This window comes from Nothoprocta perdicaria, unplaced genomic scaffold (genome assembly GCF_003342845.1).
Source record: "Nothoprocta perdicaria isolate Ctin4 unplaced genomic scaffold, notPer1 scaffold_30, whole genome shotgun sequence".
NCBI classification, from domain to species: domain Eukaryota; kingdom Metazoa; phylum Chordata; class Aves; order Tinamiformes; family Tinamidae; genus Nothoprocta; species Nothoprocta perdicaria.
In genome coordinates, this window is record NW_020455533.1 from 355,094 (window position 1) to 382,876 (window position 27,783).

General features: G+C 35.4%; 1 protein-coding gene across 3 annotated transcripts; it reads right to left on the reverse strand.

The window, feature by feature from the left end:
* Nucleotides 1-1,518: 1,518 nt before the first annotated feature.
* On the reverse strand, nt 1,519-26,925 carry DPY19L3 (dpy-19 like C-mannosyltransferase 3). Of its 3 annotated transcripts, XM_026042311.1 has the most exons (18): nt 26,810-26,925; nt 26,440-26,573; nt 19,767-19,857; nt 18,779-18,900; nt 18,431-18,576; nt 16,740-16,863; nt 15,856-15,990; nt 14,035-14,166; nt 12,897-12,998; nt 12,034-12,107; nt 11,644-11,802; nt 10,317-10,442; nt 9,858-9,969; nt 9,355-9,411; nt 7,475-7,557; nt 3,466-3,598; nt 2,581-2,739; nt 1,519-1,958 (listed from the first exon to the last, which is right to left on the reverse strand). In XM_026042311.1, exons 1-18 carry the CDS (start codon nt 26,910-26,912, stop codon nt 1,797-1,799), a joined length of 2,154 nt encoding a protein of 717 aa, XP_025898096.1. In that variant the 5' UTR covers nt 26,913-26,925; the 3' UTR covers nt 1,519-1,796. The 3 variants fall into 3 exon arrangements, with proteins under 3 accessions (XP_025898096.1, XP_025898097.1, XP_025898098.1); XM_026042312.1 differs by lacking the exon at nt 12,897-12,998; XM_026042313.1 differs by lacking the exon at nt 18,779-18,900 and having other exon boundaries at nt 19,750-19,857.
* Nucleotides 26,926-27,783: the final 858 nt, after the last annotated feature.

Below are 27,783 nucleotides of genomic sequence, written 5' to 3' on the forward strand. Positions count from 1 at the left end.
AGTGGTCTCCAACCTCATTAAGGGATACAGGCTAGAAATCATTCAGGAGTTTCAGTTGCTCACTTTAACAGTCTAGCTACTGTCAATGTTTGATTTAAGTTCAGCATGATTAAAGCACGCTTTCCTTTTGTGTTAGCATGAAAGTGCAGGGAGATGTTGAATGTTGTTTAATGAGTATTTACTGAATATAAAATTGCTTGAGCATGTGACATAACTGTCTCCTATCTCTTCTGTAATTTACCTCACTACAGCTGAAAAGGGAAAACATTTAAATCACTTGGAATTGGAACACAGCTCAGTTGTGAAAGTTAATCTCATTACACATCTTGATTAAATTAAATGGGGAGTTTGCTATCAGTAGCACTTTAAGTTTCTCATCATTAGAAATTAATTGCAGTGGTAATTATTGTAACATAGTTATTTGCACAGGTCACAAACAATCTAATAAGTGTTCAAATGTTAATTCAACATTGGCCTAGAGGCACTTGATTACTACAAGTCTGTTTTTCATAAGAAACAAATGATCCTAGTAGATACCTAATTAAGGTTGGAGAGTACTGTTAGACTCAATCTCTAATTTCAGCATAAAATCAAAACAGCACTAAATTACAGTAAAAGTGAGTTGTTTTCTACACAGCACTTAAAAAGTCAATAAAAGTCACAAAGTTCTAGCCTGGAAAATAAGGGCTAAAAACAAATTGCAAAGTTTTCAGAGACTGAGGTCTGCCTTCCCTTCTTTCAAGATTTAAAAAACAAACAAAAAAGACAACCCAAACAACAACAACAAAAACAAACAAAATCCTGTAATCTATTTATTAGGAAAAGGAGAAAAGGGTATCACGACAATCTTGAGTGTGCTAAAAAATGTCCTAATATTACGTGAAATATTGTAAAGCAAAGTTCTAGTACCAGAACATAATTTGAATACCTAGATTTTCTGCTAGTCTGAAATGAATCTTTCTGTTGTAAGGTTGGCAGTGTTCCATTTTTAGTATCCTACTTCTGGAATACCTCGGAGGTGAAAGGGGTCCCCTGTGGTTTGGAAAGCAAATACAGAAAACGGTGCTGTGAGAATTCAAGCAGAGAAATTTGTTCTTGGTTTGTCCTGAGCACTGTAAGAGGATACAAACATGCAACATGTATTAAAAGCATGCTCCAACCTTAATTCTCAATAGAAATACATAACACTCCATCACTAAATGCTTAACATTATAAAACAGCAAGTTTCTGTATCACTTAAAAAATGCTGTACAAGCATCAAAGTTTTATTCCTTAATCTTGTTGGCTGTTTCTGCAAACGTACTCACACTTGGAAACTCCTGTCCACATACAGCCCAAACGAATTAAAAAGAGAGGCACTGAAAAAAGCATAAAGGTTTGTCGGAGAGGATCAAGGTGGTAAGACTAGACCCAATTTTTTATCACTTTAATGTTTCACAGGGATAAAGCATACCTAGTAATTTAGTAGTGTGGTTTGCTTTCACTGAATCACTTTCATAGTTTAAAAAAAAAAAAAAAAAAAAAAAACCCCAAAACCCTGAGCAGAGCTTCACAGGTTAGCTATTCTGTACTCAGAGGTCAGACTTGATAATCAAGATAGTCCCTGCTAACATTTATTCATGTATCTATGAAAATTTTGGCAACATCAGGAATGTATTATCAAAATGAGGCAGTATTTTAAAAAAAAGTTATTACACAAGAAACTATTAATGTAAAATGGATTACAATGTTTGTAAACATCTTCTAATGTGGGCTCTAGCACTGAAATACTGAACTTGAGGCCACTGCTGGAAATGTTATTTATGCTTAGCAAGTCTGTAAACGTGGAATGTTTTGTTTTGAAACACTCTAGTGAAGTGCACAGTATAAGAAGGCAGATTTCTTTTAATTTCCTCACAGAAGCGAGGATACAATGAAGGTTTCAAATCAGGTTCATTCTCTCCCAAACCATCCATGATCTGTAATGAAAAGGAACAGATTTGTGAAATATATTTAGTCAATTCACTGATAAAAGCAATAATAATTAAAAACAACCCTGGAAATATCTTCAAAGGCTAGACTGCTCAGATATGGCAACAGTGACCGTGTGAAACAAATGGGAGGAAGACGTGTTAAATCACAGAATGATGGTCTCTATTATTCACAAATGGCTGGTGTGGCAGTGGCACTACCTGCTCTCTCTTCTGTTGCCTGCCGTGGCTCCTTGTTAACTCTAGAAATGCTTGAAAATCCCATTGACACAAGGGCATAGCACAACTGTCTGCTTTTCCGAGGCAGCTGAAGCTCTAAAATGATTCCCTCTCTGGAGGGGAACACTACATGTGCATGGCTAACCTGATGCTCAGCAGGAAGTGATTATGTATTTTCTCCAGGTTAAAGTCCTCCTTGTTAATCACCAAGCACCATTAAAAAGCAAGCAGGGCTCATCCTGGCCATTGTGAGCACATTTAAAGGTTGTGTTAAACTTGCTTCCTGCTGTCATAATGAGGTGGTAAAATAACAGGCTCAAATGCATTATAATTCTTCCCCCAAAAGCTTAACAAAATATATTATTTCCTAAAACTTGTATATAATACTTACATGACCATTAGCTATATCGAGCAGGTCACGTAACCGACAGCCTCTACTGTGTCTTCTCTCGTAACATATACTGTCTTCTAGGATCACGTAATCTGTGCCAAAAGATTGCAGTATTCTGTAAACATCTTCAGGAGATCTCTTTGCATAGATCTGATAAATCTATAAAGGAAGAAATTAATTTATAAGATAGCAAGTATATTACTGCTATGCGTTCCTTTGTTTTTTACATTATTCCTTTACCCTGAACCAGATGACTTAAGTATTTTCAAAATATATTCATATATATGAGGTATTCAGTAACAATCTAGAGTATCTACATTAAAGCTACTATGATGCAAAATAGTATTCTGTTTGACTGCAAAGCCAAAAGATAGTGAATTGTGCTTCTGTCTGCAGAAAGTCTTTGATAGGTATCTGTAAAGCTCTTGGAAGCTGCCTAATTCATAGGGAACGACAGTTTAAAACTTTCTCTCCAGCTCTGTGTAGAGGCAGTTTCTATATTACATTTAATAAGCTTGTTTGGGAGCTAATGAGAGTATTGGGCAAATCAAGGAAATGCTCCATATAGGCTAAAGAACCTGGCTGAGAGGTAGAGTCCATTTTTGCCAGCTGAACCCAAACATTCATTCAGAACAAGCTTGAGTATCCAGGTGTAGTTAGTTATTCAGACACACACCAGCCACTAGAAGTGAGTTAGCAGATGCCCGAAGTACTAGTGAGTTTCACAGATGAAACTAAATCCTGGGACTGTATTGGAAAGTAACCTAGAACAACAGGTCAAGTGTGAGATGTGATGAGTAACGTGTTACTAGAGATGGTAGGTGTTTTGTGGAGTGCAGCCTGTGCCCAGGATGAGTATTAGCTGAAACAATCAAACATTCTTACCTGTTTTGTTCTCTCTCTCAGATTCTTATCTTCATAATGGGGATGATTAGTTAAGATCCGTCCAGTGCACAGTTTGACTCCTGCTAGTAGCTGCATGCTCCCAGCAAACACTGCTGTGCTTGGAGTGTTTGACCTAAACAAATTTTCACAAGTCTGAGAAGAAGGGGCATTTTGGCCTCAATTATTACAGATCAGAAGGAAGAAAAATACTAAATTTTTTGTCTCCTTTTTTCAGAGAGCAACTGCAGAAGCAAATGTTTGCACCTTCCCTGTCCTTCCCTCTTTCAATATGAAGCCTTATATTCCAATATTCCCTTTGCTGACATACTCTTAAAAAGCATACACTTGTGAAGTGAACAAACTGCAATAAAAAAATACGTTCTTGTTAGACTATGTTAGTCTACAACAGTTGCGATGGAGACATGCTAGGATGTATTTAGAAGCCTTTTGAAACCTCAGCTATAAATTCTAAAAATGTCAGGAAACTGAGGGTTAAATTTTACTATTGCCTTCAGCAGGATAATGCTTAGAAATGATTAATATTTACTACAAGCCCTTTCTAAACATTTTAGCACTAGTATGTTGATTTCATCTAGAGGGGCCAGATAGTATTTTAATACACCAGTTTAGTTTCACTGAAATGCTAGTTTTTCAAAAGTTCATAAAAACAGCTTCTTTTTAAATCCTGACAATATGTAATCTCTACTGTTTCTTTTTTAGTTAAATCATTCAAAGCCATCTCTGTCCTGAAGAAAAGTTTCATCAAAAGAAATGAATTAGTTAATAGGGACACTACGTGCCAATCCTGTCCTGGGGTCACCTGGGCTGGTCCCAGAGTAGCACGTGGCTGTCATCACCGCTGTTAGATGTCCCGCTTTCCTGGTGATGCCAAGAAACTTGTCCCCGGAATACACTGCTGGGGGCAGACACCTGACCTTAAATGATGTCTGTCCTCGGTATTTGGAGCTTAAAGAAGTTGAGCTGGTAGCAGTTACCAAGTTGTTCTCTTCAGAAAGAGCCACAAGAGGGAGACCTGACAATTAACAGATCTTGCAGAAGCTGTGATTGCTGTATTGCAGGCAGGCATCTTTCTTTAATGTCTGAGTCTGGCACTAACAGCTGTGGGCTGCATCCGAGGCAGCTAATGTGCTTCAAACCACTGAGTGACACTTCTCTATTATAGAAAAGCGAAGCATTTTTTACAAATGTCTGAACAAATGATGTATAAAATGAAAGGATAATTTGTTTTTATAGCTTTCTGCCAAGTTTCATACCACACTGCCCAACCTGCAAACAATCTATTCTGTATGAAATGTCACTAAATAATGACAAGGACTTGCAGGTCAAACTGATTTACATTATATAATTTAAATGTCATTCCAAGCAGACCTGATGGCATTTTGAACAAATAATCTCATTTATTTTTGAAGCTCTGAGCTTTGAACAAGTTAATTACAGCTGAACTAATGGGAAGACTAAGCCCTGCACTGTAATGCATGAAGCTTTTTTAATATATGTTTAAAAATGCAGAGAATTATGTAAATACTGAAGAATAACTTGTTGAAAAGAAAGTGTTTTATGGGAATTATAGGCCTATGCTTCCTCTGCAAAAACTTTAAAAAGTGGTAGTAGTACTTTCTTTTATTATGTTGTTAAAACATTGTTGTGAGTTTGTTTTAAGGAAGTTCTACTGGAAGAGCCAACTGTGCAGTTAGAGGTTATAGCATTAGAAACAGAATGTCTGCTTCTATGAAAGTCCTCCAAGTTGAACCCTGTAGCTAGTTTTGAAAGCTGTAATATCTGACAAATCTCAGATTATTCCTTTACACACATCTGTGTGTAACAAGAATCTGGTTTGGCTGTAGTCTGAGACTTGTTAGAAGTTTTTCCAGTAACTGAAAGTGCTTCTAGTAACTGAAGTGGCCCTCCAATGTGGGACCAGAGCTGTGAACTATCCTGGATCACCGGTAGAGCTAGAATACATTAACAGTAAGGTGGTAGGTGAGGAGAGGGGAAAGACTGGGATAAATTAGATCCTTGTATCAAAAACTCTAGGTTTAGAGGATCTAAAGGTGCTCTTTAAGTGCTTTCTTTTTTAGGTCTTCCTAGAAAAATGCTCTAGGATAGTCAGTCCAAAACTATGAAAACTTTATGGTAATGATAACAACCTGGTAAAACTTCTGGAAATGCTATGGTAGTTTTAGTAAATAGAACTATAGACAGCTTATATCGGACAAAGGAAGAGCTGACTGATTCAGTATATTTGAAAAAGTGAATACACATTTAGATCTAAGCAGCCAGAAGGGTTGTCTTGATATGGAGAGACTGCAATATAGATGAGTTATTCTTAATTCTGGGCTACGCATGGCAAACTGCAGCTCTACACACTGAGTGCTAATAATTAGTTCCTGACACCAATGGGCATAATGCAAACTTGACAGATCATTAACTATAGCAGAACTATCAAGTGTTAATACAGCAAAATATTTTTCTTGCACATCAAAATTTAAGAAAATGAGTCCCACCTGGAAGAGCATAACATAAATTTCTGTTGACTGGTATTTAATGCATAGATAATTAGCTTTTCTTTACATGAATAATACTTCTAAACACAATAAATTCTAAAGAGAAATTTTCACTCTGTAATTGTCTGTCATGACTTAAAATGAAGAGGGCATGCATCAGTTGAGCATTCTCAGCACTACAAATGTAAGAAAAATTATTCTCATTGGATCCAGTCAAATCCAGTTCATGGCTGGGAATAACTCCACATGCATATATCATGTATAAATCTCTATATAACTCCATATATTGTACCCAGGAGACCTGAACTATCAGACATTTACCATCTCTTAATAAAACAGCAGTGCTAAATGGAACTGGCTGGTAAACATTAGTCATAAGAACATGTCAATATGGCCACATAGATACTAAATGATGGAAAAAACACGTCCTGCTTTCAAAATAAGTCAGTGAAAGTTGCCATATATTTTGCTTGTAAATTATTCCCTCTGGCTGATGGACTAAAGAAATGCAACATTACAAACTATAAAAATGTTGCTTGGAGTGGAATGGGCTTTAACTGCTGACTGACTGGTTTCCCTTAAGTTCACTATATGCAAAAACACTACACAGTGCTCCAAGGAAGTCTTTCAAACACTGCATGGCCAAATGTAGTATATTTAGATATTCTTTCAGAATATTTTCTCCAAGAAGGAAACACTTTCCAAATATATTCCACACACAGGAATATCTCTAGTCAGAATTTGACCTTAATGTTCAGTGGTGACCTGATTTCACAAAACATGCCCTTTATGTTCACAGTCCTCCAGGGAATGCCCTACCTGGCCCTTTTCTCAGGATTTTCTACATGCAGTTTCCCAAATGGTTTCCACCTAAAATACTGTCCTATGCTGTGTGAGAAAGGCCTTGTGAAAAAGTGTAACTAATCAGGTGGGACTAAAATTATTAATTCATATTCCTGATACAAGCTTTGCACCTATGCTGTGCCTTGGAAAGTTCAAGCTTGATTACAAATATTCTTCCAGCCCTGCAACTCTGTACTTCTAAGGCTTTAAAAACTATCAAGTTGGAGAGGGCCATCTGACTGAGGAAGTGTGTGTGGGGAAAAATTCATTTCAATGGATTATTACTGATGCAAAGAGGTAGATAAAATATTGTGTAAGAAATGTGACACCTCCAAGCTGTCCATTCTTTTTTTCAGGGAACTATGTGTACTTAAGGGAGCAAGTGGAGTAAACTGCTTTCAGACACATACAGAGTGTAATATACTGCCAGGAAGCTCAACATAGCAGAGCAGGCTCTGAGACTTCACATCTAACTGATGTCCATAGCCCTTAGCATGCCACCTCTAGGTAGCCCATTTCTCTTTAACTATTCCCATGGGTCACTAGAGTTTACTGACCTGTAACAAACAGGAGAGAGCACTATAACTAAGAACATTAGATCTACATAAATAGCATTTAAATAGAGAAAAAAATCCTCTTACTTAATCCAGTTCATCAGCTCCACGGTGTCTGGGTCATAGAATTCTCTCAGCTCCGAGAGTTCATCCATTATTCCTGGCCAGAACTGAAACAAAAACCGAAGTAAAACATACAGAAGGCAGAATGAACAAGAAAAGCTCTCCATGTTGGAATGGATATCTGTATTTCTTCTTAACTGGTAATCTGAGCTCATTCTGGTTTATGCTAAGATGCAAGTTGTAAGTGTATCTTGTAAGTGTAAGGTTTTCTGAAATTATATTTAAAATGGTAATTCTGAGGTAGCAATGTTTTCAGATAACACAACTTACAGTCAAACCTAGAGAAAACTGAGGAACAGACAGAAATCCAAATACAACAGAGCAACAGTGACAAAATAAACATTGATTAAAGCAAGCTAAAGTGTGTGAACTAATACAACTATGTAGTGTTGTAAATCACAGATGTCAAATCATGAAAAGCAGAATCATGACACATATGTAAAGATGATCAATTTTCTTTTGTTGTTTCTTTTGCACACTGCCAAATTTACAAACTTCAGATTAAATATAAAAGTACATGAAGATCTTCTGTACAGCCAAAAATAAACTGATTGCTCAGATGATAACCGTGAGCTGAGCTATATGCTGCCCCAAATATGAAGATAAGCTATCCATTCATGTAATTCCTCAAACTGCCTTTTTACTAAAAAAGAAATTTCAGAATTATTCACCAAAAAATGTAATTATTGAAGTTCAGAAACTGACTTTAAGTGCCAAAAATCTTTGGCACCTTGGTAATTTTGGAACAGACTTAGGAATGACTGATTCATTTAAATGCAATCGCATGGACACTTCTGTTGAGTAGTTAAATGCAGTGGACACTGATGCTACTGAAATCTGTATATAAGGAGTATGAAGTGCAATGTAATGAATATTTCGTATTGAGTATACATATGTACAGGATATAAATATGTATGTATGTGCATATGTGTTGTAATCTGTAACACAGCTAAAGTATGCGTGGAAATGCTCCAGAACTTTCACTTTACATGAGAGGGATTTTTGTACTGTTCTAATGAAGAAAACATATGTAAAGAGAAATAGAGTTATCTTGCAGGTCTCAAAAAACACTGTATGTGTAATCAGAAAGCTAGCTAGTGCGTGGCTGCATCTGTATCTGAGTAAATTGTTTTTCAAGTGACGTATTTGGGATTGTAGTAACCACATGCCCCAAAAGAGGCTTTCGTTAGCTTATTCTGGATTAGGATAGAACTCCTATTTTGAGGAATAGCACTGAAGCCTATTTCTTATCACAAATGTAACCCTAACAGGTAATAAAATATAGGTTTGGTTACTATTAGTTCAAGAAATCTAGCCATGCTGGCCAGTTGAACGCTGTGTGCTAAATATGCAAGATATTCATGCAATCTGAACATTCACTGTGCATGAACAGGTGAAGTCTTATCTGGAAAAGAGATAAGTCAGTCTCTGATATTAAAATCTATTTGAGTCAGTTTAGTTATGAAGGTCTTGGAAGGAGAATACATAAACCTAGTATCACTAAAGCAATCTGTACCTTATCTGAACTTAGTAATTAATAGCTCAAACTGGAACAGGAAGCTTATCTTTTCTGCAAATTATGCATGTCAATCACACTTGGTAACCCCTGCAACTAGATAAATGCTCTATCTTTAAACAAGTATTTGGGATCACATGAGCTTACAATATGTACAATGTGTACAATTTTATAGACATAAATGCAAATGCAATTAGGGCAGGTTATCATTCTTGAAATTCTGTTATAAATCTTGTATTTAAATGTATATAAGGTATATCCCTTCAGCAGAAAAGGAAAATACTATACATCTAAAAATGCTAGAATATTGACAGGAAAAAAATCTTACCTTATATGAAATGTACAGTAATGTAATTACTGGTAGAGAGTATCTAATCACAGATGTCTAAGAGAAATCATAAAAAAAATACATTGGTTAGTTCAGGTGGTATATTTATTTGGATAAACTTCTCTTTTAATGTATTCAAGCCTGATAATTTTGTCACAGAGCGGAAATTTTAAGACCCTATTTTACTTCTGTTTTAAATAAAATCCTATTTAAAAATGTAACATAATCTATAGGAAAAAAAGAACCTACCATGAACTGTTTATATCTACACTATGAAATGAAAAAACACTGTATCATTTTTCATAGATGCATCTATATTGCCATCTAGTGTATTCAATTGGAACTGTTTAATATATAAATGTTACTAACTACTGGTTTATACAAATACACTCTAGAAGTATCTAGTCTAAAATATTATTCATTTGATACATGGATTGTTTTCTTGAGTCCTGACTGTTTCACCTTTGGAGCATTTCCCAAAATGCAGTAAATATAGTGCTAACCCTTTGTGATGTGTAGAGACGAACACATTTCAGGATAAGTCCCCATACTTCTGTGCTACACAGACCAAATGATGCAAACACACACATGTGCGATGTCCAGAGGTACTTCATTCTGGAAGAACACAGACAAGTTCTTGCTGATTATTTCTAGCTCTTTTCAACTCTGCTGATGAGATTGTTACACTAGAGAAATTTTGAACGCGACTTTCAGGACACTGAAAGAATTGAGTAAAAGATCAACTTTGCATTTTCCCATGAACTCCTGAGCACACTTCTGCCTCCAAACACTTTGTGGTTGGATTTTTGAAAGTAGCTCAGTGTAGAAGTGCCCCAAGAGCAGAGAGAGAGAGAGGAGTAGAGAGGTTGGTTCACGGTCACAGCAGAATATGGCAAGGATACTTTATATTCTTATTAAATTACTTGCAAAAACTTTCAGTAAAATTATTTTTTAAAAAATACCTCATTGTGCTTAATGCTAAACATCCAAAAAGGACTGTGTGAATCAAGTTGTAAGCAGTTCCAGGCTTCAGTGCTATTGTGCAGTCTTCTTTTGTTCCCACGGATTTTTCAGCTTTAGTTGAACCACTGATTAAATTTAAGAAATAAAAAGTCTTTTATTATGTTGTATAATTCAAATAGTAGTTACATGCATCTTAAAGTATTCTACCCTTCCCATGCTTGACAGAAGTACTGCTGCTCTCAGGCTACAAGAACTTTTTCACCCAGTATTCTATGATGTCATTAGGATAGCACTAACCTGAGACAGCATCTGCCAAGGTAAAGGTGGTTTTCTGGAAGTGCAATGGGTTTAAATGACAGCCAAAAATGTTTATAGAAAGGCATGCTTGAACACCTTGGTTTAGAGTTGGAAGCACCTAATCTCATAAGGTTTATTAGAGGGCTGTTGATGCAAGTGAAGAACTTAACTGTGTTCTGTGGGCTATGTTGGTGTATCTGGATTTTACAAAAGACATAGAATGGAAGTTAAATGCTGAAAGGACTGTTACTGCTTGATGTGGATAGCGTTGTTTGATGTAGGCTGGTCAGGAAAAAAAAGGCTTTTTTTTTTTTTTTTTATTTGAAGGTAATCAAAGTAACTGGGCGGCTTTTAAAAAAAAGCTAAAGTTTGGGACTGCACTTACAATTACAAAAAAAGAGCTGCAGAGTCTGCTTTTAAACTCACTGATTCAGATAGCTGTGCAAAGAGCTCATCTAAATGGTACAAAATGCCTTACATGTGGCTGATCTCACAACTACTATTTTACCACAGTTTTAGGACCATGCTAACATCCCTGTTGTCTTGTCTCCTATCTCATCTTCCATAAAATCTGTAACTACTTACTTTTAATTTTTGACCAGATTCAATATAAAACTGAGAGATCTACAATTAACCTTTTTAACCCTGCTAACAGCTTAGCACTCTTTTTTTCTAGTCTTCTGTAAATTCCTCCAAATACTCTAAACTAAAAGTACGTTGATTTAAGCAATACCTGAACTATCTGGCTAAGGAGACTACCATTAGGCAGCAGCTGCAGGAGCAAAGTTGCAGTCTGCCACTCTTGATCACAATGAGTTGGGCATGGCTTATCCTAGCTCACCTCTGAGCAGCCTGGGGATATCTCCAGAAGAGAATTTTAATATGAAGTGCACAACACATGGGAAATGGGATGGAAAACTAACTTAAAAAAAAAACCAAAAAACAAAAAACAGACACAGTAAGCAAAAGAGTTTGGATAAATCTAGGCAAGAAAGTGATAAAAATCTGAGATTTTAAAACATACTGTACCTGAGGTTCTGAAAGGCAACAATTGCAGCTGTTACTGTCATAGGGAAGAGAACAAAAATGTAGACGTAAAAAAGTAAAGTATCCGAAAGTCTTGAAAAAGTATTTAATGGTAGTAAACCAAAAGCTTCTTCACAAAGATACAGGTTAGCATCAAAATCTCTAAAGAAAAAAGAATAATCCTTGTCACCATGTATCTCGTAACTTGATGTCAAAACAGGACCAAAGTTACCTTTTTCCCAAGCAATAATGAAGCTGCAGATGTGATTGCCAGAAGAAAAATGACATAAACACAACATTTGTTTCATTTATGATCAAGCTCTTAAATGAGTAACATTTAAGTGTAGACTTAAGTCATACAAAAAAATAAAAATGCAGCCTAATATATCATACCTTGTTGCCCCAAATCCAAATTTTGCTTTCAGAAATTTGAATATATGTTCATCTGACTCGAGATTTAGAATTTTCTAAGAAAGAAAAGAAAATAATTCTAACTATAAAAAAATTCACATAGTAAACACTTTAAAAATAATTTTAATGAAACTAAGAATCAACACAGGCTTACTGAAACGTGGAGCTTTGCAACAAAAAGTATCATAAGCATTCAGTTTGCAATTATGGTGCTGTGGGCAAGTTGTTAACTTTTTTTTTCTTTTTTTAAGAAATAAAAGTGCTAGAGTAGTTTTTTTAATTACTGATCACATTAGTTTTAAATATATTTCAGTTCATGACTTGTCCCATCTTACTGCTACAGCTCAATGCATATTCATTTTTAGTTTGCAATATGTGTAAACTCTTGTAGAGACTAAAACTCTAAAGCAGAAGAAATATTACTGTTGCTCATGTTCCTTTTGTAGATCGCTTTGCACAAGAAGCAAATAAAACTAGGGGATATTCTACATTATTTCTATAACAAGTACTCATTTTTAAGGAGATTCATTGAAGAGTAAATAGAATTAGATGAAAAAATTGCAAATGCTCAGCAGTATTATGCAGGACAGATCTATACTTCTATAAAACTGCAGATGATCTTCTATGCATATGTACTTGATGACACAGTGCTAATTTACGGTAATATTCTTGAATACATGCTTTAAAAAGATTTAACAAAGCCATCTTCAATTTCTAAAGCCTATTCTCTCAAATGCAGTGAATACTCACTGCAGATTCTTGTTCAAAGATATTATTTTAGATGACCTTTTAGTAAACAGCTTTTAATGTAATTATTTTTTTTAACAATAAAATGATTTGCTTACCTTAATGAGTTTATTTATGAGAAGGGTCAAGCATGAAACGAATAATACATGGAGGAGAAGTTTCCCGAGCCTACTAAACAAGCCTCCCTTTTTAAGATTTTTCTAGAAATAATCATATATTAGCATTTTAACACACTTAACATAAAGATTATATATAATTGGAACAAAGACAAAAGAGACTATTTGAAATCACTGTTAGGTCTAATTGAGATCAAATTTGTGTTAATGTAAGCAAAAAAAAAAAAAAAATCCATAATCCTCCCCATAAAGAACATAAAGTCATAAATTCTGTCCAGCTTTATTCATCTGGCTCAGTCTTATGAAAAGCCAAATGGGCATCTTTCAGAAATGGTCCCATTACGCCTACAGAATTGTTGAAACCCAGTGAAAGAAGAGTGGTTGTGATCTAACAAACCCCTAATTTCAACATCTTTTTGTGCCTTTCCATCTATATATTTGATAATCTACCACCTAAATATGACAAGGGCATGTTCTGATTGTAAGTGTCAGGTGATACTATTTTGAGCAATTTTCCAGTTATGAGCTCCAGAATTGTCTTCTGTTTGCAGACAATTTGGGCCGTGTGCAGGCACGGTCTAGCTATAAAAAAAACAGAGTCTTGATTTTTGAGGAAGATAAAGAAAGACTGAGAGAGCTGCAGCACAAATGGCTCTGTATATTTACATATTCTGAGTGGAAGCTGTAAACAAAGACCAGTATCAGAAAAAGAGAACAGGAAATGAAGGAAAAAATCCTAATCTTTGAGGGATACAATAAATTTCAGTAAAATAAACTTAAAAATTGCCTCCTTCTCATAGAATGTTTTGTTGGAGGCTGTAAGACCAAGACAAACTCTGCTGAAAAAAATACTTTTTTAAAAAAAGGCATACTACAGCTTACGCAATCATAAATGTTAATAGCAATCACTGAATTATGGAGTGTAATGTACTCGGTTATGCTACAGTTAGTGTAATTGAATTCATTATTATTTAATCATGCAATGTTTTTATTTCTTTAGAGTAATTACTTTAATTAGTATTAGTAATTTAAGAGGATCACGCAAGGGGAGAGATTTTTGAAAATTATTTCTCTCTCCTTCACTGTTTCCTTACTGTTTGAGAAGTATTTCAGTACATACCTGAATTGTTCTTGCTATCAAAACAGAAGCATTAAAACTGATCAGTAATGATCCAAGAATCATGGAATTAAAGAACTGCAGGACACAGACTAACAGTAATCCAGAAACTTGAATGATATACAGCCACGTAACCTGTAAAAAAAAAAAAAAAAAAAAAAAAAAATTCATGCCGGCAAAGCTTTACAGTCTTAGCTATTTTTCCTCAAATATTTTGAAATATATCTCAACCACATATTTGCAAAAACACACTGTCTTGCACTAAATCATCAGGTTCATAGCCATTACGACATCCTCTGTCTGTTTATTTCCAGAATTGTTAGATTAATGTTTTAGATATCTGCTATGGAAACTTGATGTTATAACAAATTGGATATGTTGAACACCTGCAAAAAGGAAAAGTTTGTTACTTACTATTTTGGGGATTTTTTTGTCCTTTCCAGTCACAGATGTACTTCTGTAACCCCTATTAAACCTTTACGACCCAAGAGTTACAACTCATTGCAGCTAAGCAATCAAACATTAGCTGATTTTTGTGCAACATTTATGTCTTATAAAGCTACACTAAAAAGCTATTATTAACATTCAACTGAAAATACTGACTAGAAAACAGCTGCTTTCTGATGCAGTGGTACTGAAACACAAATTTTACTTAATATAAAGTAGATCCCTGGCTCAGTCCTCTATTACAGCGGTGCTCTAGTCAGTCTCAAACAGTCCAATAAACTCCAGCTTTAAGTGACACTTTTTGGAAAATTAATTTGGAGCAACTTTACTGCAGTAAGTCAGTTTTAGAACAATTTAGCATGAAATTGGTAATGGGCCAACCTTCAAGGTCACTGATCTGTCACATTAGCTGCTAACTTCAGCTTACATTTTCATATGTAACGAGGAGTTTAGAAGCTATTAAATAAGCCACACATTTCAACATGCAGCCACCACACTAACTTTCAGTTAAACACCATCACCAATATTTGTCAGGTTCAAATTGACAATGAAATGAGCTATTCTTGATTCTGCTGTAATTTTTCATAAAGTTTAAGCAAGAACCTTTTTGACATAGTGCACCATTTAAATGGGCTGAAATGATTTTGGTAGAATTTCATTGACACTGAATTCCAAGGCTATGTTTTCATCTACTACAACATATTGCTGTTTCTTGGGATTGACAGTTAAGGCTTGCTTATCCTCCTGGTAACACTTGTTTTACTTTGACTCATTCAGTTCAGCAATGTAGTAGTGGTAATGTTGCTATTTTATGGTGAATTTCAATGTAGAAAAGATGCTACTTTTCTTGAGCCATCTGCTCTATTCTATTTCTTATTTGAGGGTAGAGTGCCTATACAAGGATGCAAGATAGGACAAAAATTATAAATTGCTACGGATTTGCCTAAGAAAAAGATTTCTTGTGCCTTCAATTCTTTCTGGCAAATCTAGAGTTGATGTTCAAGTTGGTGGCTCAATTGAATTATGAGATCTACTATTACGATGGTGGTTAAAAGTGATCCCTTAGCAGTGTCAAAACAGCTGGATCTAAATATTTTCCTATTTGATTTCAACAGCATATAAAATTGGAATAAAATTAAACAGTGAATTTAGAATGAAATACAATCAGCTGAAATAGCAGAAAGGGTATACCTTGTGTTTATTCATTGCTAGACTTACAGTAAATATATGCTTTTAAATAATCACAGTGTCAGAGAAACACAGAATATATTCTGCATTACTTTTGACATACAGATCACTGGGGAGTGTAATACTTCCAAAGTCGTTAGTTCTATGACTAAAATGTGAACGTTAAGTCATTTGTAATCATGATCTTACCTTTGCTGTGGGAAGCAAGTCAAAGCAATCCAGTATGAATAATACCAGAGCCTGGATCAGCATCATAAACTGATTAAATTGCCAGGTCAGGCTAAAGAAGAAGGTTGCAATGAATACAGCTAGAAGTGTCCATTTCTGAGAGAGGGAGGAAAGAACTTTTATTTAGCTTCAGTTTCTCCCAATAAAGAAATTCTTATTTAGAAAGGTAATCCAGCTTTATGCCTGAATTTATTAAAAAAAAAAAAAAAAATCTAAGGACAGTAACTTCTTTTGGAGGGGGTATATGTATTTTTTTAGAATTCCACATTATTGCATTTATAACTGTTTTACTGTTTTAATATCACCTGCAAGAAAATGATGAGTTCTCAGCTCAATAGATTAACATGTATTTATTTTATGTTAAAATATTAGTTCACCTAAACAAATTGGAGTAATGACTTAGAACTGTAATTCAGAGAAACTGTATCATGACTCTGCTTTTATTCCTGCAGATGAGAACTATTAATACAAATGAAATCAAAAGAAAAGATTTAATGCTTGAGCTTTACAAGCTTTTCTCCTACCCACTCTTTGTGAGCCTCTTATGTTTTCTCAGATACACAGCACTGTCATCTTGTACTCTTTAGAGATTCCCATTAAAGTTAAAAGCATCCCTTTAATTTTTTTTCAAAGCTAGGCATATGTATTTCTTCATATTTCAACTATATCTAAATTAATAGAAAGTTTGCCTACTTAATGTTTTCATTTTTACAAGTGATCTCTATCTCTATCCACTGCTATAAATTTTGTCCTTAATTTTATAGACCATTATCCGCACTTCATGTTTCAACCTCAGACCTGATGTTTCTGATACCAGCTTTACTGTCACGCTTAGAAATACTCACTTCGTGAGCAGGCTGTAAATGAGTTCTGAGTAAGTATGTGATGGCTGCTATTTGAACTGCAAAGAAGGGTAGTGCCCAGTTCTCTCTCAAAGGAATGGTGAATTCTACTCTTGTAGTATCTACTCTGTTCAAAAGAAACAGTTTAATCAGTATAATACAAAGAATCCAAATCTGGTAATAAAAAGGTTGCAGTGAAAGGTATGTTTTTGTATTTATATATATATACACACACATACTATATATATCTAATATCCTAACTAGAACTGTCTATAACTATAAACAAATTTGCAGCTCTGCAGTCTATGCCATTCAACACATCTGACTGAAAAAACATCAATATGAAAGTTTTGCAAATCCTCCATTATTTACCTCAAGGCTTGTACTTCAATTTACTGTTTAAAAGTTGTATGCTATGGATTAAACTTCCCTTACAAAGCAGAGCTTTGGTGATTTAAAAACAAAATTCAAAACAAAACCACATGAAAGTCCAGAATGTGGAGTTTTCAGGTAACTAGTAATTTTACTCCATTTTCAGTTTGTGTAAAACACATATAATAATAAACAGTTTTCAGTTTCTTCCCTCTGATTCCAGTGCATTGGACCAATTGGAAACCAATTGTACTTCTTTGTAGAAGAAATATTTGCTAAAAATAAAAATAAGCAGCACATCTGGGACATCCTTAGCTACAGGAAGAAAAAAATACTTCTAAAATGGAGCTACTCCATAGCCTCAGATAGACTTCATTTGGACAGAAAGTCTTTATCCAAATCAATTCCATGTATTTCTTCTATTTGAGAAAAACAGTAGCAAGCTTCCATTGTCCATGAATTATTAAAAAGCTGGACAAAACAAATACCTTCTGAATCTTTTGAGTGACCTCATGAAGAGTGATTACTTGGCATGTATTTTTAAACTATTCCCATCTTAGGAGAAAGAACACTAGCTTCACCATTACATACCTATAATCATGCTGTATTTTTTGAGTTTGCAGATAAACTTTTTTAGATTTGCTGATTAACATATCAAACAGTTTTGATGACAGAACTGACACTGTACTTTGATTTAGTTGATTAAGTTACAAATAACAGCCTATGTTACCAGTCTTAGCCTCATTCCAGCTGCCTTATGCTGGCCTAAAGCCAGTTCTTTAGTGTCTCTCTCTGTACTGAGATATCTTCAGGTGATGAAGCAGCAGAGCAGTTCAATTGCCATCTGTTTTTTCTGACTCTTAGTGCAGAAGATGTCTACAGGAATAACGGAATGGAGAAGCTGAACTTCTGATGATCATGGGTTACTGAAACAATCCCAGGTGGTTAGGTGTGGGGTGGTGAGGAGAGGCATGAAGGGCATGTAAGAGGATATCTGTAACATCTAAGAGATCCTAGGCTGGAAAAGATGGGATACATCACCTGGGGAACAAGTCCAAAAGATGTTTATTTTTAGATAGTGATTTGACTTTGTACTTAAACAGCTTGAAAATTTAAAATCCAAGCCTGCAATTTCATCTCATTTCTAATTTTACTATCTAACTTGCTGTTATATAAACATCATACTGTTTTCTGACTAATTTGGAGAAATGCCTTGTAATTTTTTTTTTCCTCCTCTGATTAATCATGCACGTGAAGGTTTAATGCCTTACCTTTGACATAAGGTAAAATTTTAAAAAGACTGAATGTTAAATATGACTTACCTGTTTGTAATATACCAGAAAGCTGCCAATAACCCTGAAAGCCATGTTCCACTAAGAAGCCAGCTTGTTACGTATAGAGCAATCACATAAACTGCCTGAAGTCCAAACAAAGTGTAGATATAAAAATAAACAGGCTCTAAGTATTGCTGTAAAACAGAAGAATATTAATGTTGACATAAAACTCTTGAGAAAAAGAAAAGTTTATTTAATACGAATTAGCTTTTGCCTTTACAAATTAAAAGGTATCAGCAATATTTCTAATTAGAATATAACTGAAAAGGGGAGCTATGAATCACTGGGGAATCTTCATAATGCACTTACAGTCTGAAGCCATAAACAAATGCCTACCTGAATTGGAAGAATCCTATACAGAATGCTGAGAAACACCTCCTGGTAAACATTCATTCTTTCAAGTATGTTAATTGTCCTCACAGATTCAGTTTTATTGTCATATACTAAACCATGTAAACCTTAATGATAAAGAGAAATTGAAATAGGAGAATGTCATTTTTCCCCCTCCACCTTCATTTGAACAGTGAAAAACTTTTCAAATGTATTTTAGAATCTTTTACCGCAAACTTTGGCAATGATAAGGGTTCAAATCACATTATCATGACCTTCTGAGGTCTTCATTTTCCCTGCTTACAATTTGCTAATTCAAATATTGTGTATTTAATAACATATAAAATGTTTATTACGCTTATATTTCTAATGTAGGATTTATAGTTGATTCTGGATCTTGATCAATAGACTCTTGGCATTTTTAATGATAGAAAGAATCCATCTTGTGACTATTCTGAACATAAGTCAAGCTAATATTGCCAAGTGTGTAGTATAAGCAAAGTTACTAGGGAGCTTGCTTAGGTAGCTAGAAAACAAGAAAACAGCACAAACATGATTTGCTGGGAAGCAGCTTGAGTCACTGACTTAACAGGCACAAAGTGCAAATTATCCTTTTCCATAAATGGCTCTCAATACACACAGAGAATGAAGAAAGAGTACAAAAAAAGAATGTACAAAATGAGTAACACACATAATTCACTGTATAAACCTGTATAGTTGAAACCTAGCAGATAAAGCAGATAAAGAAGTTGTTCCTCCAAGTGACTGTACTTTCTCAAAGTGAAGGTGTGGCACAGAAACCAGTGTATCACTGTGATATTTGCTGTGTCCGTAACTTGGTGGCTCTTTAGAATAAGAACTGATCTGTCTCTAGTACAATTGTTAAATGATCTTTCACACATATGGCCTTCCTTGTCCTCCACTGTATTTGGAAAAATACTAAAGACAGTCAGCTGGCATTGCAAAGTAAAACTTACTTTACAGATTACAATACCTTGCTGGATGGATGCAGCCTGAATCATCTGTTTGTAATAGGAATAATACAGTCCACATTCTGTTCGGAACGAAATTTCTCTTTCTACTTCCTGCAAATAAGTTTAACAAAAACTTTGTCAGCATTTCACTATTATGTAAGCTTGCTTTTTTTCCCTTGCTAAGTCAGTTTGACAGATATGGTACTTCTTCATTATGAAGTTTATTTCAAATTCTAGTATAATTAAAAAATGGAAACTTGGAAATTCACTTGTACAGTGGCTTGATTCTTTGGGTTCATGTGTTCTGTGCAGCTCATCCAAACGATGGTAAAATACATTGACAAATTCAGGCGAGGCAAATGGCTGAGTTATTAATACTTTTGTTAACTGTGAGAACGTATCTGACTAGTGATTCTGATGTGTATTTATGAAATATTCTGGATTTTTGGCCATATCAGGTATTTAGATAGGTGCAGTAGCCAACAGCTGGATTTTACAACCACAAGCATTTAACTTTTTCTTCCAGATTTATATACCCAATAGCATTCCATATCTTTACCATCTTAAGACTTAACGAATCCTGTGTGCTATACTTGGGACTAAATCACTGTACAGTTCTGAGACTTTATCTGATGGGGTATGCTGCTGCCTCTGCATTGTTAGATGTTGTTTCTTGCAGGAATACAGCTATTGTGACTCCTGTATTTATGTAACAGATTTATGGCACTTTGATTCTTTTTTATGCATAGAGATATTTATCTTAATCTAGAAATGTTTAAAATATTTGGGTTAAGTACATTTTAAACTCTGCCTCTCCCTTTGCCTGGTACTGCAGCAGGTAAGGTCTATTGAGACATGAAAGCTGTTAATAATGTCCTAGAGAAAACTGCTTTCAGTACAGGATCTCTGCTTTGCAGTTCACTTGCTTTCAGTAGCTCATTAGATAAGAAGAATTAATGAAATTTAACAAATTGAGACTTGGCTGACCTCATTTTCACAAACTTAGACCGCATAAACAGCTAATTTGAAAAGAAATAATATGGTATCTTATCCAAAATTATTTTATTATTAGTTTACTATTAGATTTTTTTAGTTTCAGTTTATACAAAAACACTGCAGCAAACATATTTGTTATGCAGTAAATTAGAAAAGGCTTAATCTCTATTGGAAAATCTAACAAGATTCCCATATGTGGTGTAAACAAGTAATACATTAAGAAATCTAAATGAGATTTCTATAGATAATCTTAATTCATTCTTCTTTACAAAAGAATATTACTGAAATAAGGGAATTATACTGTTTTCCCAGATTTTTATAAATGCTGTTCTGCGTAATGCAGCTTTGCCTAAAATCCTAAGACTTTCATTCTTTTATACAGTCCTATTGATTATCTCATCTCTTATGTTGGAACAGAATCAATGCTACTTCAGAGCTCACATAAAGCTAGACAAAAAATCCTGCCCCTCCTTCCTTTACTGCCCACCACAGAATCTTATCTGAAGACATGTGTGTTATTGAAGTCAACTGTTGACAAAGTAAACCAATATAAGCCCTGATGTGGGAAAAATCAACAAATAAAAATGCATCCGATTAAAAGTAAGTCCACAATTAAACTCTCCAGCTGCTTTACAGTCCAAAACATTTTAATACCAGCAGAAGAAGCTGACATTGGCATCAAGTATTAAAAGCCACATACTTTAGCAGAATGAGAATGCTAGATTTTGAACGAGCTCTAGTTTTATATTCATCACTAGTGAAAAGTTTTCTAATAATACCAGAAAGCGGCTGCTATCAAACAGAAGAAATGTTAACATTTGGAATTTATTAAGAGGGAGAGAGTAATCTCAGAGGGGGATCTAATTAGCAAAAATGCATTCAAACATGATTAATTTGTTATCCTGGCACCAGCTGTATTCAACCAAATGCTATACTTTATGAGACAAACACTAGTGAGTTTTACATCTGTTTCATGCTAAGATAACATCTGCTTTATTCGCTCACAATACTTCTCCAGTTCTATAGCAATTTATACTTTTCTTAGTGTTCCATGACAATAAAAACATGTAGAGTTATGAGTAGGCATTATAAGAGCACATGTTGATCTTACTGTATATTTAATTTGTGAGTATTTAACAAAGAAGCTACCAGTGGTCCAAGGGTGGCAGGGGGGCAAGGAGGGGAGGAGAGAGAATAATATAACCTCTAGGATACATAGAATTATATGTGATTTCAATTTATGGAACTATATTCCAATAATATTAAGTATACAAGATGATATACAAAGTTGACATTCCCTCTTCCTCTCAAAGGCAAAGCAAAATTTAAAAGTTTTCAAACTTCTTAACTAAGTCTTTCAAAATATTACAGAAGCGGACAAAGTCCGAGTTGAGAATTTCTACAAACAAAGGGCCTAATCAAAGCTCTCATTCCATTGACTATTGTCCCTAAAGTTTCTTCTTTTGAAAAACCTAAAGCACAACTTGTATCCATGAGATATTATTATTATTATTATTATTATTAGTAGTAGTAGTAGTATTTTTAGTTCAATTTAATTCACATCAGGAAGATTTTCAAACAATACAGAAGCGCGAACGCAGCAAAACCAGCGGCTATCAATGCTCCAGGTTGCCAATCATGCCCTCAGCAAAAGTATTAAATCCACATCCATGGTCTCCTTGGCTAGTTAACCTCATGGCCATCTGTTAGAAGGGCATGGTTCCTACTCAGATATTGACCAGACTTCTGATCTAGAGTAAAAGTATCCAAAAGCCACAAGTACCTTTTTGGGAGGACACCACCAATGCATTGGACTGTCTTTCTTTTGTTTATGGCTTACATGTTTACTTTCATGGCATTTTAATTAGCTTGCTACTTGTTTCCCCACTTTTTCATCTTTCATGATCAAAATATTAAGATATAAACTAAAAGCATCTTGGAAAGAAATTCAAGGATTCTTATCCTGCATGTGCAAATGATTTAAAATTTTGTATTTTTATTCCTGTTTTCTTGCAGGTAGCAACTTCATTAAAGGAGAAATGAAATTTGTTTGACCAAGGTAGGTGATTGTAACCTCCTATGATTTCTACTTCTATGACAAGTTTCAGAAAATGCAGCAATTCTGACGTCCATTTAACAATGGAGCTTTCTAAATCTGCATGTTTGAAATACTTCTGAATAAGCGGTCTCTCATTTACCCCTTTGTAACCTATGTTATGAGAGAGAAAGTGAAAGGAAAATCACCGCAAAGAAATAAGCATCGTGTATATATGACTTTTTTAGCCAAGTTTGAACTTCTTTTCACAGGATGACTGGTCTTTTAGGAGATTAAGTAGTTCTCACTCTCTGGTCGCAAAGAAGCAGCTGTAGACGGGCAATTATCTTCCACTATTACTCTAGAATAAGAAAGGTTGACTGGGTGGAAGCTCCTGCACTGAGCATTCTAGAAGGTGGCAAAGGAGTGGTACCCTCACGTGTTCTTGGGAACAATTCTATTTACATCTATTTTGGGGAACGCAGAGAAATATTATTAACTGATGAGCGACGATGAGTAAAGAAGTAAAAAGATCTGTAAGGTTTTGTAAACAAGGACAACTACACCTAAATACAGCTAAAACTTTATCCTACATGTTCTATCCTATTTTGCTCCTTTTTTTTTTTTTTTTTTTTTTAAATATATGTTTGGTGCTCCCTTAATATCTGTACTATCTGAATACAGCTTTGTCTTTCAATTGGATCTTTCACTACTTTAAAGATAATTTGTTAGCAGACCATTGTATGTATGCTTTTTATCATCTGATTAATTGTAGCTCATCGGATGGCAACAAAAAATGTTCATAAAGATGTCACAATACAATTCTTGTATTACAGAATTCAGTAATATTACAGTAATATGTACCCCTCAAAATTGCACTATTAACAGCTGCTTTGGAATAGCTGAAGTTAATAATCTGAAATATTCAAAAATACAACTAATTTAGAATTTACTCTCCTCTAATTCGCAGCAATGGTGATTCATTACTGTTCCACAGGTATAGGGGTGAATGTGTGTTAGTGTTGCTTTTTACCTCTATGTTTAATAAATTAAAACAAAATAAACCCTGCAATTTATTAACCATGGCACAAAATAATTGTGTGTCAAGGATTAGATTTTAGTTCCCTTCTGGGAATTGGTGTTGGAGTGTGCAACAAAATAAAATTTATTACTTCACAATTTTTAACAGATTAAGTTAAAATATGCAGAAATATATGTATGGGCCAAACTATAAAATGTTGAAGAAAAAAACTCAGGAAATTTCCATTTATTTTCAAGATAATTCATAGTGTTCCAGAATTGTTAGACAATATATTTTACTATTGTCTTCTGTTAGTAGATGGTATGTATTACGATTAGATTAGACAATTTAGAATTGCTGAAAAGCCTATGTATATCTACAGATCCTAGCCCACTGATGCATTTAGGCACACAGGCATGCACATATTGTTTTACAGATCTTAGGATGAGCTCTCCCATCTCATTTTAACAGCAGATTTCACAAGCTCTTCATATGTCATCTTCTTTCTTCCCACAACCCTCATAAACAGTACTTTATTTCATCCACATACATTCTAATGTGTTTCTTCTCTGCTTAGCTAAAAGAAATCATATCAAAATACAATCTGGACTTGCCAACTTGCTACTCTTGCTTCTGGCCTTTAAATGGTATGATAAAGATACTGGCAAGGTAATGAATCTGAGCTGTACTTTAACCAAAACTAAAACTTTGAAAACCTTGTTAACCAAAGCAAAAGCAGAATCAGTTTTCGAACTTGGAAGCAACTGCAGTAAATGCTTGAAGAAACTTGAGTCATTCCCAAACTACTTTATTAGCAAATAAACTGTAGGGGATACAGTCTGTCCTTAAACTGTATTAAATAATTTAAGAACAAACTTTTACAAGGGCTTTCAAATCTTCCTTGTAAAGTATGCGTTTACAAGTAACCACTTCTTATAAATTTAGGCAAGTTCAAAAATAAACTGCATATGTCTGACCATGCAAGATCTATGTAAGCTGAGAGAGTGCACATGTAAAACACCTGAATAAGATACATACGCTGGACATATAGCTTTGAATGCAGCAGGATGTACAAATTCTGGTCACTTTTGGCTCTGCATTAGAATTGCAGATTAATAAAGACTGATTTATCTTTAAAAATATGCTAACTCTCACTGAAGTGTCTCCTATTATTATCATTTTAAAAATAATACTGCAGTCGCATTGACTTTCTGGCACAGTAAGCACCTCTGATCTCACATTTGTAACCTTTTTCACTGAGAGTACCTTCATCTCTTTCTTCTTTACACTACTTGTAGATAAACTTAGTAATTTTGAGACTTCTATCCTTCCACCACCTTGGCTGAAATTGTGCAACAGGTTCCAGTATTACTGACTATCACACAAATTTTTAGGATGAAATAACAGATACAGAGGCAGCAGAAAACAGATTAGAAGTATCTGAATTTTTTTTTTTCTTCTCCATTTTGGATATGTAATGGCAATAGAGTGAGTGTACTTACAATAAACAAAATATTTATCAAATAAAATGGACATTTCAAACATTTATAGGCACATACAGACCTACTTCTTTTGGTGCACTTTGTGTCATTGTATTAAGTAAACAGGAGAATATAAAATATTCTGTTATTTTCAGATAGAGACTTCTGGCCACATATACTGGTCTTTCAAAAAATGTAACTCCTGTTGAAATAATTAATACTGGCTTTAGGAAGGAGCAGGCAAATCTGAGGGGCATCTTCAGTACATATATCCGTATATACCGAATATCCATAATTTCCCATATTTTCAAAGAAGGAAGAGCCTGGCTACAGAAATTATTATATGTATAACATAGTATTCATTGTTTCACAAAGTGCCAACTGTTTTTGTTATCATTGTGCAAATGTTTCTGGGACACAAAAATGTTTAGTAAAGATGCAGACTGTGATATAAGCGTTCCAGTTATATATATATAACCTTCATAGAGTGTAATACATGTACCACAGAGTGAATTTAGGCTCCTTCAAAAGGAAAATGACTCACCTATTTCTTTTCTTTAGTTAAATTTAGATGTATGTACAATTGCATTACTCTCCCATGCAATAATTCTGGAAAAATATCTAGTCAGTCCTGGATCCTGTGAATTAAAGCTCTCCTACATTGCAGATCTTGGTTTAGCATTGGTAAATGCCTAAAAATGTCTTGAGGTTTGCAAATTTTGGACAGTATTATATACAATCGGTATTAAATACTGAGAGATTGTGCCTAAACTGCATTAGATGCATTAGAAGATCACATTATAAATACTACTACAGAACTGTATGTCAGGAATTTGCATATATTAAGTTGCCTTTTTTTTTTGTTTGTTCTATGACTGCTTTGGATACAAGAAAGTTCATTATAGAAAAACATAAATAGACTCTTGAAACCCCAGGTGATGGCCAATGAGGGGAAGAATTTGAGGAACTACTTCTCAGATAGGAGCATAATAGCAGAGTTGTGTGGCAATGAGTGTAGCGCACAGTTGGGGAAAAGTCATCTATGGAAATGGTTGAGTATGTGAAAAGAGGTAGTGGAGCAATGAACAGTTTCTGATTTTACACATGAAATTTTTTTTGTGCTAAGAAAGCACTGACAAAACTATGAAAATAACTGTTACCTTAATATTGGAAAACCAGAGGTCATTTTCATGCAGTGTAGCAATATAAACAGAAGTGAGAAGTCCAAGACAGACTGCAACAATCCCACCAACTGTCAATGAAAGTATGTTCCACAGCTTTCCACCTGTATGGGCTTAGAAGAAAAAAAATGTTACTATGTTACTAAATTGAATTTTTTTTTACTCATTTAAATTTTTGGATAATAAAATAGAGATCATCATACAACAGTCTAGTGTTTTGTTCTACTGTCTCATCTGGTTGCTTCTTGGTAAAATACAGCATGACTGTGTATTTGGTGCAGACCACGATGGCCACCAAAAGCTAAACGCAAGCAAAACCCCCCGACGTGGCACCCGTTTGGTTACGCACCAGCCCGGATTTCTGCACGAGGCTTCGCGTCCTCCTGCTGTGCGGGCTGCTCGTCAGCGGCGTCGGCGAGCCTCACGCCCTTCCTCTGCCTGGGGGCTGTCATTGTGTCGGTCACCGCCATCCGTCACCCTTCCCTCGCCTCCTGAAGGGACACATATGAGACCCGTATATTCCCATGCGCCCATTTCGTACTGCATGAAACTGCTCAAAGCACAGCAGCGTTTTAGTGTGATTGAAGACTTCATACTTTACAACTATAATTTAGCTGAAGATCATCTTAATAAAATGCAAGATTATTTATTTTTACAGCTCAGACTTCAGATGAAAGCAATGGAAGCACTAAACCATGTAGACTCATGCCTAGTTTTACACACTCACACTAGGGTTTTCTGCATGCCCCTGTCCCAGACTGCCCTTGCTTTTGGGTCCCATCAGGCTCTTTTTCTTTGCAAACATGGAGCATCAACCCTTCAGGGAAAAACTGGCCTTTTGGGGCAGTATTTCAGTTCAATCCTGAAAAAAAAAAGAGTGATTTGTTTCTAAACCTTGGCTTTCAGGAAATCCCAAAATGGAGGGCTGCAAAAGCAAGACGCCACAAAGCTGTCAGAGAACAGGTGCCAGGTGAACAAGGCCGTTAAGCAGCTCCAACCTTCTGCGCTGCTGAACGCCACAAAACCACGCGCGAGGCGGGGAGGAGCGAGGCGCGGACAGGCAGCCCCGGAGCGGCTCCTCACCCTGTGGGCACGCTTCGGAAACTAACGGTTCTAATGCGCCCTTCCACGCTACGATCCGGTGCCTATATATATATATATATAGGTGCCCGGGGGTGAGCGGCGGGCTCGGGCCCGCCCCGTGGCGCAGCTCGGCGGCCGTTTCTGCTCCTTCCCGGGCCGCCGGGACGCGCCGCGCTCGCCACGGGCTCCGCGTGCGGCAGGAGGGCGCCGCGCGCTGCCCCGCGCACCTGCCGCGGCCCC